Here is an 18,224-nt window from a genome sequence, read left to right as displayed (position 1 = left end):
CTAAAATGACCCTCTTCAACACTGTTTTAATAATTTTAAAAATTAACTTTGTGGTTAATTTTGCTATTCTCCCACTCTCTTTTGTTTGCTGCCTAGAAGGTATCTTTTTCATCCTTTGACTCCCAAAAATATGTCTTTGAATAATTATGAATATATGTTCATGCATATATAATGCATAAAATGAAATTTGTCTGATTCAACACAAATGAGAAGAAAGATTATAGATACGTAGAAGTAAATGTTTACAAGGCATTGATAATCTGCCCTGTACTGATTCTCGAAGATTAATCTTAGTAACTAGAGAAAGTACTAGGAAAGTAACCACCCATAGAAAGGTCCTTCTCTTGTGGTATTGGAGACAGACTACAAGCATGCTAATAAAAGTGTTCAAAAACACGTTCCCAGTCCCAGTCTGTGGGAATTTGAGTGAGAATGGTCCCCATTGGCTCACATATCAGAATGCTTGGTCTGCAGTTGGTAGGACAGTTTGGGAAGGAAAAGGTGTAGCGTCATTGGCGCTGGTGCATGAGTAGGGGGTGAGCTTTGAGCTTTCAAAGTCCATGCCATTCTCATCTAGCCTCTTGCTCCTGAATCCGTATGTAGCTTTCAAGTACCTCTCTCCAGCACCATTCCTGCTTTCTGCTGTACTCCTCGCCATGACAGTCATCGACTCTCACCCTCTAAGACCGTAACACCTCAGGGAAATCTTTATTTCTTGAGAGAAAACTTTCATGGTCCATGGTGTTTTATCACAGCAGTAGAAAACTAAGACATAATTTCATTCAAACTGGCCATATTATTTGGAGTTGTGGTTCCTTCTAGCTTTAACTCTAAGTTGTAGTCAATTTGACCTTTCTCGGTCTTATTGCTCTCTAATCCCAATATTGTGCATTTTTGAATTACAGTGATGGAGAGAGAATGTGGATCAAAGTTATTCTCTGAGCTAGATTCTGAGCAATCCTAAGTTATTTCAGACTGTAATCTGAAGGAACCTTGAAGGAAGCTAAGAAAATATTTCCTCCTAAGTCACCGTATATTTAGGAAATGGGTATTGTGTAAGCTATAGTGCTTAACAGAACACGGTTCTTGCTGTAGTACTTTAAAAAATTATCCCATGGGTTTTTACAACAACTCAAAATTTACAAACTAAAGTGGCATCTAACTATAGATCTCACCAAATAATATGAAAAAAATGGCTCAATAGTTTAAAAAGGCATATGTTTAATTTATCCCTGTTATTTGATTATGCTTTTTAACAATCCTAAAAAAATGAAAGCTTAAAAGTAATTCAATGGCTTTATCAGTGTTTTTCCCCTATATAAAAATGAAATCTTGAATATTGCTGCTGGGTGCAGTGGTGCATGCCTTTAATCCCAGTACTCGGGAGGCAGAAGTACTTAGGTCTCTGTGAGGCCAACTCAGTCTACATAGTGAGTTTGAGAACAGTTAGGGCTACTAAAGACCCCCCTGTCTCAAAAATGTTAATAACAGGTGTCAAAAAGAGATAGGTTAAGCCTGCTCTTTCTAAAAGAGTTCATATATTATAGTTCTTCTCCCAGGGACTAAACCATTGATTAAAGAGTACACATGGAGCAATCCATGGCTCCAGCTGCATATGTAGCAGTGCCTTGTCAGGCATCAATGGGAGGACAGGCCCTTGTTCCCATGAAGGCTCAATGCCCCAGTGTAGGGGAATGCGAGGATGGGGAGGTGGGAGGGAGTGGGTGGGTGGGTGGGTGGATGGGGGAGCACCCTCATAGACGCAGGGGTGGGGATGGGATAGGGGGGTTCTGAAGGGGAAATCAGGAAAGGGACTAACATTTGAAATGTAAATAAAGAAAATATCCAATTAAAAAAAAGAAGAGAGGGATTGAGGTAGAGGATGATCAAGAGGGAGCGACAATCAGGATGTAAAGTGAATAAAAAAATAAATAACAAACTAAAAAGAAAGGACTGGGACTAAACCTGGTATTTAAAATAAAAAGAAAACATATGTAGTTAACACTTTACTGAGGAAAGAGTTTAAGATTATTGTAATGGATGAATAAAGAAAATGTGCTTGTTTGTAAAGTGCAGTTTTGTTTTTTGGGGTTTTTTTTTGTTTGTGTTTTGAAAGACAGAGACTCATATAACTCAGATGAGCTTAAACTTGCTCTGTGATGCTGGCATGGTAAGCAAACGCTCTACCAACTGAACTATACCTACACTTACTATACCACATTGTAATCAAACCAATCCATTAAGAAGAGTGAAACTACCTTGTTTGCAAGAAACTGAATGGAACAATAGCCACACACAATGACAACAGAAGAACATTTTACTTCTAGGTGATATTTAGCGGCCATGTGAAACTATAGGGGAAGGCTGATGATTAGGGATGAGTATGAACAAGGTACACTATCTACATGTATGCAAACATCACAATAAACCCACCACATTGTATAGTTAGCATATGTCCTAAGAAAATCAAAGAATAAACTCATAGATAAATCTTGAAAATGTTTGGCGTTCTATATTGCTTGTCAAATACACTACATTAAATAAGATTTTAAAACTATTTCAGTTATCACTAGCAGAGTAAAGATTTTATTTCTAGCAGAGTGACAGAAAGTATACGCTAAGATTGCATTAATAAGACAGAAGGCAGTTGAAGCATTAATTGATAATGTAAAAAGTAAAAGCATATAGAAATAAAACATTATCTCAAGGAAATATTACTAATTACCAGAAAATACTGACACCCAGGCAACTGTGAGTTATCCTTTTCTTAATGATACCTAAGACTTTTCTGTAATTTTAACTATTCAAAATGGAATTAATTGTCTGCAATCAAACTGTTAGGAATGCTGGGCTTCAGGAACTTAAAATCTGTGGTCCCAGATTCCCCCATCAGACACACCTCATACTGGTAGCTCTGGGACAGCGTCCCCATACCGCTGACATTCACCAGGTGGCTGGGTAAGTGTCCCTCAGGCACAGAGTAGCCTCCCAGAGAGGAAGCCCTGGCCCGCCTGCACAGCCTCACGCCCACGAACAGCAACACAGACAGGAGGAAGAGAGAAGACACAGATGCCAAGGCGACTACAAGATACAGCGTGAGATTATCTTCATCGTATGTAGGGTCCAGCGCCACCTCTGGCAGAGGCAGGTAAGGCTGAGAGAAACCATCCACCAGCAGCACGTGCAGAGTGACACTGGCAGAGCGCTGAGGCTCTCCATTGTCCTTGACCAGTAGCAGCAACTTGTGCTTGGGCACGTCGCGCTCGCTCAGAAGCCTGGCGGTGCGCACCTCGCCATTGTGTGCCCACACACTGAACAGCCCAGGCTCTGTGGCCTTGAGCAGCTGGAACGACAGCCAGGCATTCTGGCCAGAGTCCTGGTCCACAGCCACCACCTTAGTGACCAGATAGCCAGGCTCTGCTGCCCTGGGCAGTAGCTCTGTGCAGGGCGGAGAGGCATTCTGCAGCGGGTAGAGCACGAAGGGCACATTGTCATTGTCGTCCAGCACCACCACGTGCACCAGTGCCTGGCTGCTGAGCGCTGGCGAGCCTTCATCTGTGGCGCCCACAAGGAACTCAAAGGACTGCAGGGCCTCATAGTCCAGCGCCCTGAGCGCGAACAGCTGCCCGTTGTCAGCATTGATGGAGATGAGTGAGTCGAGGTCCAGCTGCGGGTCATCAGGCGGCAGCAGAGAGTAGGTGATGTGGGCATTGGAGCCTGAGTCTGAGTCTGTGGCACTGATGGTGCCTATGTGCAGGGCAGGACTATTGTTCTCGTGGACAAACATGGTGTAGGAGGTTTGGGTGAAAGAGGGGGCATTGTCGTTGATGTCAGACACCTTCACTGTTATGGTGTGCTGGGTTGTGAGCCTGGGTGTGCCCAGGTCAGAGACCGTGATGGTGATGTTGTACTCAGCTCTGCTCTCTCTGTCCAGTGGCCTCTCTGTCACTAAAGTATAATAGTTCTCGAATGTGGACTTTAAAAGAAATGGAAGTTCATTCTGAATAGAACACACCATCCTTCCATTGTCCCCAGAATCTTGGTCAAAAACCCCAAAAACCAATACTACAGTCTCGGGGGAGTTTTCAGGGACAGGGCTTGAGAACGTGGAAATGGTCAACTCTGGGGCGTTATCATTCACATCCAACACCTGTACAGCCACAGTGCATTTTCCTGAAAGCCCCCCTCCATCTACCGCTGCGATTTCCACATTATAGTATGGAGTTACCTCGAAATCCAGCTCTTTGCTCAGACGGATTTCTCCGGTGATTTCGTCTATTATAAATGGTTGAGAATCTCTACTGCCTTGAAACAGAGAATAGGCCACATTGCCATATATCCCAGCATCTAAATCCGTGGCAGAGACTGTGACAACTAAGGCATCGAGGGGGATATTCTCAGGAACCTGCACCTCATAGAGCGATTGTACAAACTGGGGGGCATTATCATTTATGTCCACGACTTCAATATGAACTGCGGTCATACCAGACCTGCGTGGAGCACCCCCATCCAGAGCAGTGAGGATTAAAGTGAGCTCAGGCTGCTCCTCCCTATCCAGGGCTCTGTCCAGCACCAGCTCTGGGTATTTCCTGCCATCTGTGCGACTGTGAGTAACGACGTGGAAATGGAGGTTGGGACTGACTGTGTAGTTCTGAACAGCGTTGCTCCCTATATCAGAGTCCTGAGCTGCCTTTAGAGGAAACACAGTCCCTGGCTGGACGCTCTCAGGGATTGTTAGGAGCATTTCTGTGTCAGGGAACTCTGGAGCATGGTCGTTTATATCTGTGAGCTGCAATTCAGTTTGGAAGAACTGCACAGGGTTTTTCAGTATGATCTGGAACTGCAGCACACAAGGTTCTGTCAGCCCACACAGCACCTCACGGTCTAGTTTCTCCTTCAAGAACAAATTCCCAGTCTCTGCATCCAGTTGCAAGAGCTCTTTGTTTCCTCTGTGATGGATTCGTGCCCCTCTAGTGGCCAGTTCTCCAACCCTGAGCCCCAGATCTTTTGCTAGGTTAGCCACCAAGTAGCCACTCTCTGTTTCTTCTGGCATGGAATATTTAATTGCCTCAGAACCAGACACCCGCAAAAGCAACAACATAGTAAGAAAAACAACTTGCCTTTGCTGTGACGTTTTTGCTATCGTTGTCTCCATTGTTCACACTGGATCCAGAAAGTACAGTGTCTTTTAAAGTGTTAGAATCCACACACGTGTTTCGATGAAATAGCAGAACTAAATTTTACTCACTGGCTTCCTGTTGGAGCTAAGGCTCTGGAGATCGCTTCCTTAGATCCAAAGTGAATGCTACCTTCTTTGTGGGAGCAGTGTAAGTTCTGATTCCCAGCAATGGCTTCCAGGGCATCTGCAGAGCCCATTATTCATACGCTTAGCCTGCAGCGCCACCAAGCGTCCTTATTCAGTATTGCATGTACCTTTTCCCATTGTGTTCCTTTTTCAAATTCATTTATTTCACTTTTTATTTTGTTTTAACAGCTAGTATTCAAAGTGTTAAGAGGCCTGCCTAAAAATACTAAAACTTCATGTTTGGGGCCTCCACTTCCAAAGAACATACAAATGTTTCAAAGTTACTGTGACTGCTACCTTAAATTGGATTACTAACTCTCCTGACTTTTAAAAAATTTCAATAATAATTTTGTTACTTTAAAGTATAAATTTACTCTGTAACATGTGTGGGCCTAACTGACAAATTCGTTCTTCTTCACCAAGAACCATCAGTAACTGGTGAATGGATTACATAAAATATTGTATGAATTACAACAAATGCATAGTTTTCTTGTCTGCATGCTACAAGAAAGAGGAAGAAAACCAGCTGTTTTTTGAAGTTGGTTCCTCAATGGAAACAAGATGAAGAAGGACTTTAAAACAGTCTGAAATAGCAAGAGTTCTTGGTGCACTGAGCAAAGCTGATGAACTGTCTTGGGCTTGTACTCTGTCTTGATTATTTTGGTGAGCAAGCTCATATTTCTTTCAAAAGATTTGCTTTTGTTCCTTTGAGGCAGAGGTTTTCTCTCTAGTCCCAGATGTAGACCAGGCTGGCCTCAAACAAACAAACAAACAAACAAACAAACAAAATAATTGCCAGTCTTTGATGCTGAGTGCTGGGGATTAAAGACATGCGTCACACCCAGCTAGAAGATCTCTTGTGATGCTAGAACTGGAACTATTCGTGCATGGGATTGTTGGGAGAAGAATGTCAGTACAACTAGGACGGCCATTGATCTCTAGAGCTCTGGGTGCAGAGGGAGAGGAGAGTCAAACTTCGATTGAGCAAAGTGCCTTGTTACCAGGGTCACACCTGGGAAGTCCATGCTCCTATATTCTCGTTCTCTGTGTATTGATACATACTGATCTTCTCTGTGGGTTTATCTGTTTTATTACATTGGCTTCCACTTTTATTACATATTCTTCCACTTTTCTTGTATCATTTTTTGTCCAGATCCACCAGAAACTAAAATTCATTCTGATCTCTTTTTGTGAATTTTACCTATTTCCTTTTCAGTCTGTTCCTTTGTAAAGCCACAATGCTTGCAGTGTGTCTCCTTACTTTGGGGCACATTTTAATCTTCTCCATGTTTTTTAGTTTATTGCACTATTTCAGCAGCTGATTTGAGGTGTGAAGCATCACATTGGACTTGACACATGGGTACAGGTTCTTGGTGCCTTTGAACTAGCTGCCGTTTGTTTTCTTGAATAGATAATCTTTACCAGTTTAGTTTTTCTTTAAATCAGTCAGAAAGTGAGTTTTATATAGTTTGGTGCAGCAACTTCTTTTTGTGAGCAGAACTAAGGCTTCTTTTCTAGATGCATATGGAAGAGACTTTCAGGAATGTTGACCTTACAAACAGGAGGAGTCACTGTCGTGTCCAGTTTCAGCATAGATAAAAAGGAGACACAGAGTGGTTTGCATCTAAGGAACCAGAAGCCATCTTTCCTACAAACATGTCTCTTTAGCCTCTGCAGAAGTGCTTGACTCTGTTTGAGGGTTGAATTCCCTGTCATCTTATTTAACCAGCAACTCTGATGAAGACCCCTGACAAGAAACGTGTCCATTTAACCTGTTCCTTGTTTGACAGGAAGGATGTTTGATGACTTCAGTAGCATGTACAGGTGGTGACTAAAACTGCCCAAGGGGAATCTGGGCGATGGGCATGCTTTTTACTAGTCTATAAAGTGGCTGTTTGTCAAGTCTGGTTCTGTGACTGTCGTGACTTTCTATCTAATAAATTACCCAAAAACCATTTCTTTTGGTGTTGATTAAAATTACTTAATTCTCTGTTGGAAAACATTTTTGAAGGGTGTATATACTAGTAGGACAATTCTACTTTTAAAATAACTTACAAGACTTTAAAGACTTTGTCTTTAGTTTCAGTGTTTAAAAACGGCTGCCTATTTCGTAGAATCTCTTTAAAATAATTTTATCATATTCATGCGGATGCTTAAAGATATTTTCCCTACTTGACTTGACATCTAACAACTTTCCTGTGACTCACCTGCTCGCACTGTACTTTATTTATTCTGTTTCATTTAACTTCTTGAATGGTACAGGACTTTTCTCCAGTTTAGTAATTGTTGCTCATGGTCCCTTTTTTAAGTTCTCTTCTCCCTTCTGGGATTACAGTTGTATTATTACAATCCCACACTTGTAGGATTACAGTTAGTTACCATGGTCTTTTCTATATTTTAATTATGTTTTCTTTCTATTTGGATGTTTCATTTGGCATCATCTTGCATCTACTTTTCCTGAATTTTTATAGCTGTTGCATTAAGCAACTTAGTTCTATGCCATTTCTTTGAGCTGCAGAATCTACAGTTTAAGATTTCGATTTGATGGTAAAATTTCCTTATATCTATTTTATACTTCCTTATTTTAACATATTAGGTACACATTAAAAAACTATTTGGCATTTAAATTCCTAGTATCTGGATCTTTTTTGGCCATATGTTTTTATTTTGTATTTGATTTTGGGTTTTTGGTTTATGGATGTATGTCTTAATTTTCTATGGAATTTTGTGTAATTATATGAAGGCTGTCCAGGATCATGACACTGTTGTCCTTCTATAAGAGAGAAAGATGTCTGGATAATATTTTAAAATAAATATTAGTTTACAAAGAAGGTTTTAAATGACTAATTTTTTTCTGTCAAAAATGTTTGATGGCATTCATAGTCAGAAAAATGTAAACAATGTAAACAGCCCACTTATAAATTACAGGACAGCTTCACTAGGCTTGCTGAACATCACAAGCAAACAATTATTATTCAGAGAAGTGTGATATTGTTCTGGGGTATTCATGCTCAAACAAATATATTCTTCATACAGATGAAACTTCCCTAATCCAAAAACTAAGGCAATTTATTATTATAAAGGTTGAAGGTTACATTAGACAACAGAAGTGAAATTGAACACCCAAATAATTTTAATGATCAAAAACCTTCCCATCACTATCAAGTATTATAAAGTAAAAATTTGAGATTAGCCAATAATCAGTATCAAACTTAAGAGCCAAATGTCCAAATAAATTTCCTCTTTTGAAAGGTAGAGGAAACAATGAAATCCCAAGAAAATACAGTCTGTTCATTATTCTTAGACTTCACCCACATGGTAAAGGAAGAAAGTAGAAAGAAAAAGTTGATGCCTTCAAGGGGGACATCTTCAAGAGTCCTCACAGAAAGTTGGTTTGTGATTATAATCCTTTTTAAAAGGATTGTGTCAAACCAGTGGTTTAACAATCTGGCTTCACAAAAAAAGACCAAGCATATGATATTTTCTCCTTAATATTTATTGTATAATAATTATTCAAGAAGTTTAATCTTAGCATTTATGGCATGCCTTTGCCCAATGCACAAAACAATCTTTTGGATACACGGTGCTCACAACACAACAGCACACAACGTCTGTGCACTGATGTTTTAATAAAGCATGTGTCTTCATACAAATTAGGAGAAGTGTGCTCCACTTTACAGCTTTCAGATTGCTTAACCTACAAAGGCCAAGAACTCAATGAACTCCAAACAATGTAGCCTAAAAATGCATAAAGTAATATGGTAAAGATTTGTGCCACAAATACACATAATTTTAATTTTTCTTAAGTGCATTGACACGTTTCATATTGTTGTTGTAACATTAACTGTTATAATAATCACTCATACATATAATGAATTATTATGCCTAAATATAGATAAAATGAATATATAATAGGCATAACTACAAAATCCTAAGAAAATTAGTATTAACAAGAACATGACAAGTTTGAGCTATTTGGGATACTATGGGTCGAATTACCAGTAAAGAAAAAATTATATAGTATAACTTCTTGAAAGTATTAGAATAAGACGTCTAAGCAGAACTGAGAGATAATGAACCATTTACAAACCTTAGCTAGCTAAAAAACTACTCCTACAGTGGGGACTTCCCTTAACTTCTCTCAGATTCTTCAAGAAACAGGTTTGGTATCACTGGATTCAGGAATTTGAACTCACTGGTCCTTGAGTCTCCTGTCAGACACACCTCATACTGGTAACTCTGGGACAGGGTCCCTGCTTGGCTGACATCCACCAGGTGGCCAGGAAAGTGTCCCTCAGATACAGAGCAGCCACCCATAGAAGCTGCCCTGACCCTCCTGCACAGTCTCACCCCCACAAACAGCAGCACAGACAGGAGGAAGAGAGAAGATACAGATGCCAAAGCAATGACTAAGTACAACGTGAGCAAATCCACATCGTTTTGCAGGGAGTCGCGCGCCACCTCAGGCAAGGGCAGGTAGGGTTGAGAAAAGCCATCCACAAGCAGCACCTGCAGAGTGACACTGGCAGACCGCGGAGACTCTCCATTGTCCTTGACCAGTAGCAGCAGCTTGTGCTTGGGCACATCACGCTCGCTCAGCAGCCTGGTGGTGCGCACCTCACCATTGTGCGCCCACACGCTGAACAGTCCGGGCTCCGTGGCTTTGAGCAGCTGGAATGACAGCCAGGCATTCTGGCCAGAGTCAGAGTCCACCGCCACCATCTTGGTAACCAGGTATCCAGGCTCCGCTGCCCTGGGCAGCAGCTCTGTGCAGGGCGCAGAGGCGTTCTGCAGTGGGTAGAGCACGAAGGGAGCATTGTCATTTTCGTCCAGCACCATCACGCGCACCAGAGCCTGGCTGCTGAGCGCGGGTGAGCCTCTGTCTGTGGCGTCCACGCGGAACTCGAAGGCCTGAAGGGCTTCGTAGTCTAATGCCCTGAGAGCGAACAGCTGCCCATTGTCAGCATTGATGGAGATGAGCGAGTCGAGGGCCAGTTGCGGGTCATCAGGCGGCAGCAGCGAATAAGTGATGTGGGCGTTGGAGCCTGAGTCTGAGTCTGTGGCACTAATGGTGCCTATGTGCAGGGCGGGGCTGTTATTCTCACGGACAAACATGGTGTAGGACTTTTGGGTAAAGTCGGGGGCGTTGTCATTGATGTCAGACACCTGCACTGTTATGGTGTTCTGGGTTGTGAGCCTGGGTGTGCCCAGGTCTGAGACAGTGATGGTGATGTTGTACTCAGCTCTGCTCTCTCTGTCCAAAGCTCCTTCAGACGCTATAGTATAGAAGTTCTCTACAGATGGTTTCAGGATGAAGGGGAGATCGTCCTGGATGGAACATGTCACTCTTCCGTTATCTCCAGAGTCTAAATCAGAAACACTGAAAACAGCCACCACGGTCTCTGCTGAATTCTCGGGAATAAGACTGTTAACTGATGACAATGTCAGTTCTGGTGGGTTATCGTTCACATCAACTACCTGAACTATGACTACGCATTTCCCTGAAAGGCCTCCACCATCCTTGGCCTCTATGTCAACCTCATAAGTATTGATTGTTTCATAATCCAAACTCTTAAGTAGTTGTATATTACCAGTACTGGAGTTCAGTTGAAAAGTTTTGAGAATTTCTTCAGAAGCATGAAAAAATACGTATGATATCGCACCAAAATTTCCCGTATCTAAGTCAGAAGCGGAGACAGTGGTAATGACAGAGCCAACAGGGCTTTTCTCTAAAATTTGAACCTCATAGAGTGACTGTGTAAATTCTGGGGCATTGTCATTTATGTCTAAGACTAGGATGTGGACCTGGGTAGTTCCAGACCGAGGTGGGGATCCTCCATCCAGGGCTGTGAGAGTTAAACTGAGCTCTGGCTGTTCTTCCCGATCCAGAGCTCTGTGTAGAACTAGTTCTGGATACTTCCTTCCATCTCTACGATGGCGGGTATGAACATGAAAATGGGACTTGGGAGAGACCGTGTAATTCTGCAGTCCATTTCTTCCCACATCCAAGTCCACAGCATTTCCCAGAGGAATCACTGTTCCAGGTGGGGAGCTCTCTAGGACTTTCAGCTGCATTGCATTTTCAAAGAACTCCGGGGCATGGTCATTTACATCTATGACCTCGAGCTCATTTGTAATAAACTGCAAAGGATTATGCAGCAATATCTGAAAGTGCAGCACACAAGGTTCGGTCGAGCCGCACAGCTCCTCCCGGTCTAATCTCTCAACCAAGAGCAAATCTCCGGTCTGATGGCTGAGCTGAAAATACTGTACGTTCCCTTTGGAGATAGCTTGAGCTCTCCTTTCAGCCAGTTCTTCTCCACTAAGCCCCAGATCCTTCGCTAGATTGGCTATTGCGAAGCCCCTCTCTGTTTCCTCAGCCACAGAATAGCGCCTGGATGCGGACCCAGCAAGAGACCCACCCAGAAAAACAAAGAGAAGCAAGACTTGCCTTTGTTTAAGAAGGCGTTCCTCTCTGGCCACCATTGTATTTCTGCGTTGTATTTCCAAGGGCTTGTCACCAAGAGAAATATCTCCGTGAAAAGCAAAGTCTTTTGGAGACAGCTTAACAACTAATGTTTTCCAGAGATTCAGATTTTCTTGCTTAAAAATCTACCCAGGTTCACAAAAACCGTGGTTTTACATCATCCGGTTGCTCTCTGAGTCTCTGAGTACCGGTGCACAACGTCTTAGTCAACAGCGCCACCATGCGTTCATTTGCAGTATTAAATTCTTAGAAAAGATCTTAGCTCTGCTACTGGTTTTAAGTCGTTAATTTCCTTTATCAAATCTTTTGACCCTACTGAAGGAGTTTCTTGTGCCACACAAGTTAAACATAAACTAGGCAAGTATATTCACTAAATGGAATTACCTGTCTCTAGTAAGAGTCTTTATTTACATGATTTACATTACAAGTGCACACATGCTAGGTAGGGTACTACCCTCATCTGTAATTACTACCTCCAAGTTTTAAAATAATTTAAGTGATAACATGCTTATCTCTCCTTTTATGGCTTTCCTTATTTTACAATATTTGTAAAATGTGTGAGTTGCAGTAATAGTACGAGAAACATTACAAAAAGCGAAGGCGGTAAAATATGACAGTTTATATCAGATGGCTGAGAATGCATAATTGTTTACATATTTCCATGTCCATGGAGTACTTAGGGATGTTTCCTCTTCTTCCACATAAATATAATAATTATTAGCTTAACCCGTATTAATTTATTTAACCTGTAGAAGTTATACATGTAACGGTAGCAAGATCAGACCTATACATTTTATAGTTCCTCATCTAACAGGATGTACAAATTTTAAACATGTGTGACCTAGGAAGTTTACTATGCACTAAACTTAGTGGGGAGTAGTTATGAAAATTCTCCTCATCAAGGCAAGAAAATTCTTGCCTGTAATGTGGAATGTTAAGGATGATGAAACCGTGTCAAGAGCCTGTGAGAGTCAGTATAGGTGATTTAGATAATAAAGGACAGTCTATCAGAGTGTAGAGCCTCAAGAGCTACAGAGATCTGTAAAGTGAAACCCAGGAGAACTTCTAAGTACTTGTATTTTATTCTAAGAGCCAAGAGAAGCTATTGTAAGGCTGCAGGCAGACAAGAAATGAAGCAATGCAGATATGATGTGTTCAGTCTAGCTCTCTACACGAGTATCACGAGTACAATGCACCCGCTCATTATTGGGTTTATCCCTAATTAAACACTAAAACTAAAAGCATCAATGTTTATATAATGTTATGTTATTTGACTTTGGTAGTAACAGCAAGATAGTTAATGATCATTCAAACAGTTGATGTCACTGGAGGTCACTTAACCAAGATCCCACACGTGATGAAGTGATTAGAGGCTTTTGATACAAAGATGGTCCTTTCTGCCACTGCCAATCTCAAAATGAGATATTCAAATTCCATACGCTTAATACTATATCTCACCTAAATATACATAAAATTATGTAAAAATTAATAATATGTTGGAAAACATTAAGAATTAAATTTTCTATATCAGGTGTGTCAAAAATTCAATTGCAGGAAGTGAAAGAAGTTGAGTGAGTAACTTGGGAAACGTAGAAGCATATTTAAGTTATAAAATTAAATAGCGGAAATTCTGCATTCGCTAAGCCAGTGGACAAAAGAGGAAACTTGGATTAAGCATTTAGAGAGAAAATGGAAAGATATGTGATAGTGACAGTGATCACTATTTCAGCCAACTGTAACAAGAGTATTTGGTTCCCGCGAAAGGGAGGGAGGGAGGGGGGGAGGGAGAGAGGGAGAGAGAGAGGGAGGGAGAGAGGGAGGGAGGGAGGGAGAGAGAGAGAGGGAGGAGAGAGGGAGAGGGAGGGAGGGAGGGAGGGAGAGAGAGAGAGAGAGGGAGAGAGAGGGAGGGAGGGAGGGGGGGAGGGAGGGAGGGAGGGGGGGAGTGTGTTCAAATCAGAGCGCAGCTTTGACGAGATGCCTTTACACTTCCGTCATGTGAATCTGGGGATGAAACGCGGGTTTTATTCGTTGGCCAACTCGTTTGGCCCATCACAACCTTTTTTTAGAAGCATTTAAAGGTCTGTGGTACAAAAGAGAGGAAAATAGAATAAGTCGGTCCAGAAGATTAATAAAAATGATAATGGACACTGCTTGTAGACCTATGAATACGCACACATTGTTCGTGGACTTAAGGATACACATACATTTCTCATGGACTTATGCCCAATTGAATCTTTAGTCCCCCCCTAAATTTCTGAGAATGAAATGCCCAGCTACATACACATTTTCTAAATTGGTAAAAGATAGAAGCATAGGCTCTTGTATACTGTATATAATTCACTTATAATAAAGTTCCCAGTAGGTGAATTAACTAGGAATGCCAGAGCACTCTAGGTGTGGGAGGAACCTGTCACAAGTTCAAGACCATGATGAGATCTTGTCTCAAAAAATTTTTTTAAGACGTACTGGGTTTCAGCAGAAGAATTTTGAAGGATTATTTGAAATAAATCATTTAAAAAATCACCACACCCTTGAAAACCACTATGCATGTATTTATTAGCTTCCCTTTCAAAAGCAGCATATGATTTTGTCTGAACTTGTTTTGCACTTATAATTTGAACACTTCATTAGGATTTCCACAATCTTTAAAGGAACATAAGTTTTGTATGCTGATATCTAAACTATGTATGTAGATAAACATAGGAAGAGTGCTATGCTATTCACACTCACGTGAAGAGTTTACTAAAAGTTACATTATCAAGAGAACAAGTGAACGCAAATAGTCTTGGCTGCAAAATATTGCAGCTTGGGCAATGAGATAAATTATTTTTAGACACCATTTAAGAATAACCCAGAACTGGAGAAGTTAAACTTAGGCGATGGTGCTCTAACTTAATTTTGCACAGCATAGTGCCAGCAAAATCCAGCCCTCTGGAAACAGAGGCAGGAGGATCTTTGTGAGTCAAATACCAACCTGGTCTGCACAGTGAGTTCCAGGACAATCATGGATACAAAGTGAAGACCCCCCCACCCAATTTTTTTCTGAAAATACAATTTTCACTTTCACATTATAAGTCAATTAAAATTAAAAGACTAAAATTGGAATACAAGCAAAATTTAGACTCCTTCTTCCTCATACCTTACCTTGTAAGAAATACCAAGAACATGCAAAGGGTTGGAGTAAGATAGTTACTTTCAAAAAAGAGACACCTCCAGTTCTCAAAGCAGTACACTCAAGCCTTTCAGGTCTTAGCTGAGACTAGACTAAGTATTTCTTCACCAATATTTAACTGAATTCAAAACTATTCCTGTAACTAGGGTTTGTATCATTCTCTCTCTCTGAATTCTGAAGAAGGAAATTTGGGATAATTGGTTTCAGGAACTTGAAATCTGGGGTCCTAGTGTCTCCAGACAGGCATACTTCATATTGGTAGCTCTGGGACAGAGTCCCTGCGCCGCCAACATCCACTAGGTGGCCAGGAAAGTGACCTTCGGGCATAGAGCAGCCACCCAGCGAGGTCGCTCTGTCTCTCCTGCACAGCCTTACCCCCACGAACAGCAGTAGAGACAGGAGGAAGAGAGAAGACACAGAGGCCAAGGCAATGACCAGATAGAGTGTTAGCGCGTTCTCGTCTTGTGCAGCGTCGCGCGCCACTTCTGGCAGAGGTAGGTAGGGTTGTGAGAAACCATCCACCAGCAGTACATGCAGAGTGACACTGGCAGAGCGCGGAGGATCGCCATTGTCTTTAACCAGGAGCAGCAGCCTGTGCTTGAGTACATCGCGCTCGCCCAGCAGCCTGGTGGTGCGCACCTCCCCATTGTGTGCCCACACGCTGAATAGCCCGGGTTCCGTGGCTTTGAGCAACTGGAATGACAGCCAGGCATTCTGGCCAGAGTCGCGGTCCACTGCCACCACCTTGGTGACCAGGTATCCTGGCTCTGCCGCCCTGGGGAGGAGCTCGGTGCAGGGTGCAGAGGCGTTCTGAAGCGGGTAGAGCACGAAGGGAGCATTGTCATTGTCGTCCAGCACCACCAGGCGAACCGGAGCCTGGCTGCTGAGCGCTGGCAAGCCTCCATCTACGGCGCTCACATGGAACTCGAAGGCCTGCAGTGCCTCATAGTCCAGCGCCCTGAGCGCGAACAACTGCCCATTGTCTGCATTAATGGAGATGAGCGAGTTGAGAGCCAGCTGAGGGTCTTGGGGAGGTAACAGAGAGTAGGTGATGTGGGCATTGGAGCCCGAGTCTGAGTCTGTGGCACTGATGGTGCCTATGTGCAGGGCGGGGCTGTTGTTTTCTCGTACAAATATGGTGTAAGAGGTTTGGGTGAAGGCGGGGGCGTTGTCATTGATGTCAGACACGTACACTGCTATGGTGTGCTGAGTTGTTAGCCTGGGTGTACCCATGTCTGAGACAGTGATGGTGATGTTGTACTGTGTTCTGGTCTCTCGATCCAGGGCTGTGTTTGTCATAAGAGTGTACAAGTTCTCAACTGAGGGTTTTAGAACAAAAGGAAGATCTTCTTGGATGGAGCAAACCATTTTTCCATTGTCTCCAGAGTCGGGATCTGCAACACTGAACACAGCAATTACAGTTTCCGGGGCATTTTCCGGGATGTGGTTGGTAAATGTGGACATAGTCAGTTCTGGAGGGTTGTCATTCAAATCCTTTACTTGAACAAACACCACACTGCTTCCAGAAAGTCCCCCACCATCTGTGGCCTGAACATATACTGTGTATGCCTGGATGGATTCAAAATCCAGGGTCTTTACTAAAAGGATTTCTCCGGATGTTGCATTCATTCGAAACGTTTTCCGAATGTCTTCAGAGGCTTGGGAAAAGGCATAAGTTATTTGTCCGTTGTCTCCAATGTCTAAATCCTTAGCAGAGACAGTGGCAACCTGGGATCCAACAGGACTGTTCTCTGGGACCTGAACCTCATAGCGAAGCTTTGAAAACGCGGGGGCATTGTCATTGATGTCTAAGACTTCAATAAGGATATGGACAGTACCAGACCTGGGTGGATTCCCCCCATCTAGAGCTGTCAGTATTAATCTGATTTCAGACCGTTCCTCCCGATCCAACACTTTGTCCAGAACCAGCTGTGGTAATACTGTGCCATCAGGACTGTCTTGTAGATTAAGATGAAAATGGAAATTGGGGCTGATTGAGTAAGTTTGGAGACTGTTGCTTCCTACATCTAAGTCTTGAGCACGTTCTATTAGGAAAGTGGTACCGGGAGCAGTAATTTCTGAAATTTTCAAAATTATTTTTTTGTCCAGAAAAACGGGAGAATGGTCATTTATGTCCCTAATCTGTAGTTCAGCCTGAAAAATCTCCAAAGGATTTCCCAGTAACACCTGGAAAGGCACCACACAGGGTTCAGCAGGACCGCACAGCTCCTCCCGGTCCAATTTCTCCCTTAACAACAAATCTCCTGTTTGCCTATTGAATTCTAAGTTCAATTTTTTCCCTTTGGAAATTACTCGCGGTCCCCGCTCAGCGAGTTCCTCTACCTCCAGCCCCAGGTCCTTCAACAAATTTGCCACAAAAAAACCGTTCTCTGCTTCCTCCTCCACCGAATAGCGCCTAATTGTGGACCCAGCCTGAGCTATGCCCAGCAAAACAAAGAACAGCAGGACTTGCCTTTTTTTCAGGATTTGCTCCATTTCCTCTCCAGCCTCTTTCTGCTCTCTCAACAAACTCGCTCCAATCGTGGTTTACGTTATCACTGACTCGCTCTGCAAATATCTTGCAGACACTGGTACACGTCCACAATTCCCAGACCTAAGACTTTCCGGAAAGAATGCCTTAGAAGGCTTCCTCTCCCCAACTCCTCCCTTTAGTGGTCTGGCTTTCAAGGACGGCTCGCCGGTTGCATTTCTGAGGCTGCAGCGCCACCCTGCGTTCTTTTCAAGCATTGTTTTTTCCCAAAACGTTAAGAATTCACGATCATATTTAAGGGCCATCTAAATAGCAGATTTTTAATATATCAAAGACTTGTATGCGTTTTAAAGGCTTTCATTGCTTCTACAGTGGTATGTAGGTCGTGAACAAGGTACTTCAGTTTTTTCTTAGATTTAGGACGGTTTGGGGGAAATCAACTTTTTGACTGAGAGGGTGACTAGGGTGCCATAGATTTTTAACTAGATATTTCCCAGTATTTATTCAGAACTTGGGAAAGTCCACATTTAGATAGTGGGTAGGTTACTACTATCACATCAAACTCAACTGAAAAAAACTCAACAGAAAGACCAAGAAAAGCTCAGAACTTAATGAGAATGTCCTAGTGGGGCATAGATGTGTCCTTGCTTATGCTTCCTCTGGGCATTGTTTGAGACCTACATTTCCCCGAAATGAGATGTGACCAAGACTCATTAAAACTCTCTGTGATCAGCTCATTTCTGCTTGCCAGTGTCTGTGTCTTTATTTT

The 18,224-nt window shown here is 42.4% G+C and overlaps 3 protein-coding genes across 3 annotated transcripts; all 3 read right to left on the bottom strand.

Moving 5' to 3' along the window:
- Nucleotides 1-2,796: 2,796 nt before the first annotated feature.
- Pcdhb4 (protocadherin beta 4) lies at nt 2,797-5,336 on the bottom strand. Its single transcript, NM_001114601.1, has one exon. It carries the CDS (start codon nt 5,153-5,155, stop codon nt 2,816-2,818), a length of 2,340 nt encoding a protein of 779 aa, NP_001108073.1. The 5' UTR covers nt 5,156-5,336; the 3' UTR covers nt 2,797-2,815.
- A 4,060-nt stretch (nt 5,337-9,396) lies between these two features.
- Pcdhb3 (protocadherin beta 3) lies at nt 9,397-11,951 on the bottom strand. The gene has a single exon (NM_001014783.2). The coding sequence runs from the start codon at nt 11,789-11,791 to the stop codon at nt 9,437-9,439; it is 2,355 nt and encodes a 784-aa protein (NP_001014783.1). The 5' UTR covers nt 11,792-11,951; the 3' UTR covers nt 9,397-9,436.
- A 2,884-nt stretch (nt 11,952-14,835) lies between these two features.
- Nucleotides 14,836-17,622, bottom strand: Pcdhb2 (protocadherin beta 2). Its single transcript, NM_001109123.2, has one exon. The coding sequence runs from the start codon at nt 17,458-17,460 to the stop codon at nt 15,079-15,081; it is 2,382 nt and encodes a 793-aa protein (NP_001102593.2). The 5' UTR covers nt 17,461-17,622; the 3' UTR covers nt 14,836-15,078.
- Between the last annotated feature and the right edge of the window lie 602 nt (nt 17,623-18,224).

Source organism: Rattus norvegicus, chromosome 18, assembly GCF_021556685.1.
Source record: "Rattus norvegicus strain SHRSP/BbbUtx chromosome 18, alternate assembly SHRSP_T2T, whole genome shotgun sequence".
In the NCBI taxonomy this organism is placed as follows: Eukaryota; Metazoa; Chordata; class Mammalia; order Rodentia; family Muridae; genus Rattus; species Rattus norvegicus.
This window is presented reverse-complemented; position numbering and strand designations above follow the sequence as displayed.

What these genes read in the sequence shown, in the direction of transcription:
- Pcdhb4 (NM_001114601.1), bottom strand. Translation starts at nt 5,155, where the DNA reads ATGGAGACAACGATAGCAAAAACGTCACAGCAAAGGCAAGTTGTTTTT.
- Pcdhb3 (NM_001014783.2), bottom strand. Translation starts at nt 11,791, where the DNA reads ATGGTGGCCAGAGAGGAACGCCTTCTTAAACAAAGGCAAGTCTTGCTT.
- Pcdhb2 (NM_001109123.2), bottom strand. Translation starts at nt 17,460, where the DNA reads ATGGAGCAAATCCTGAAAAAAAGGCAAGTCCTGCTGTTCTTTGTTTTG.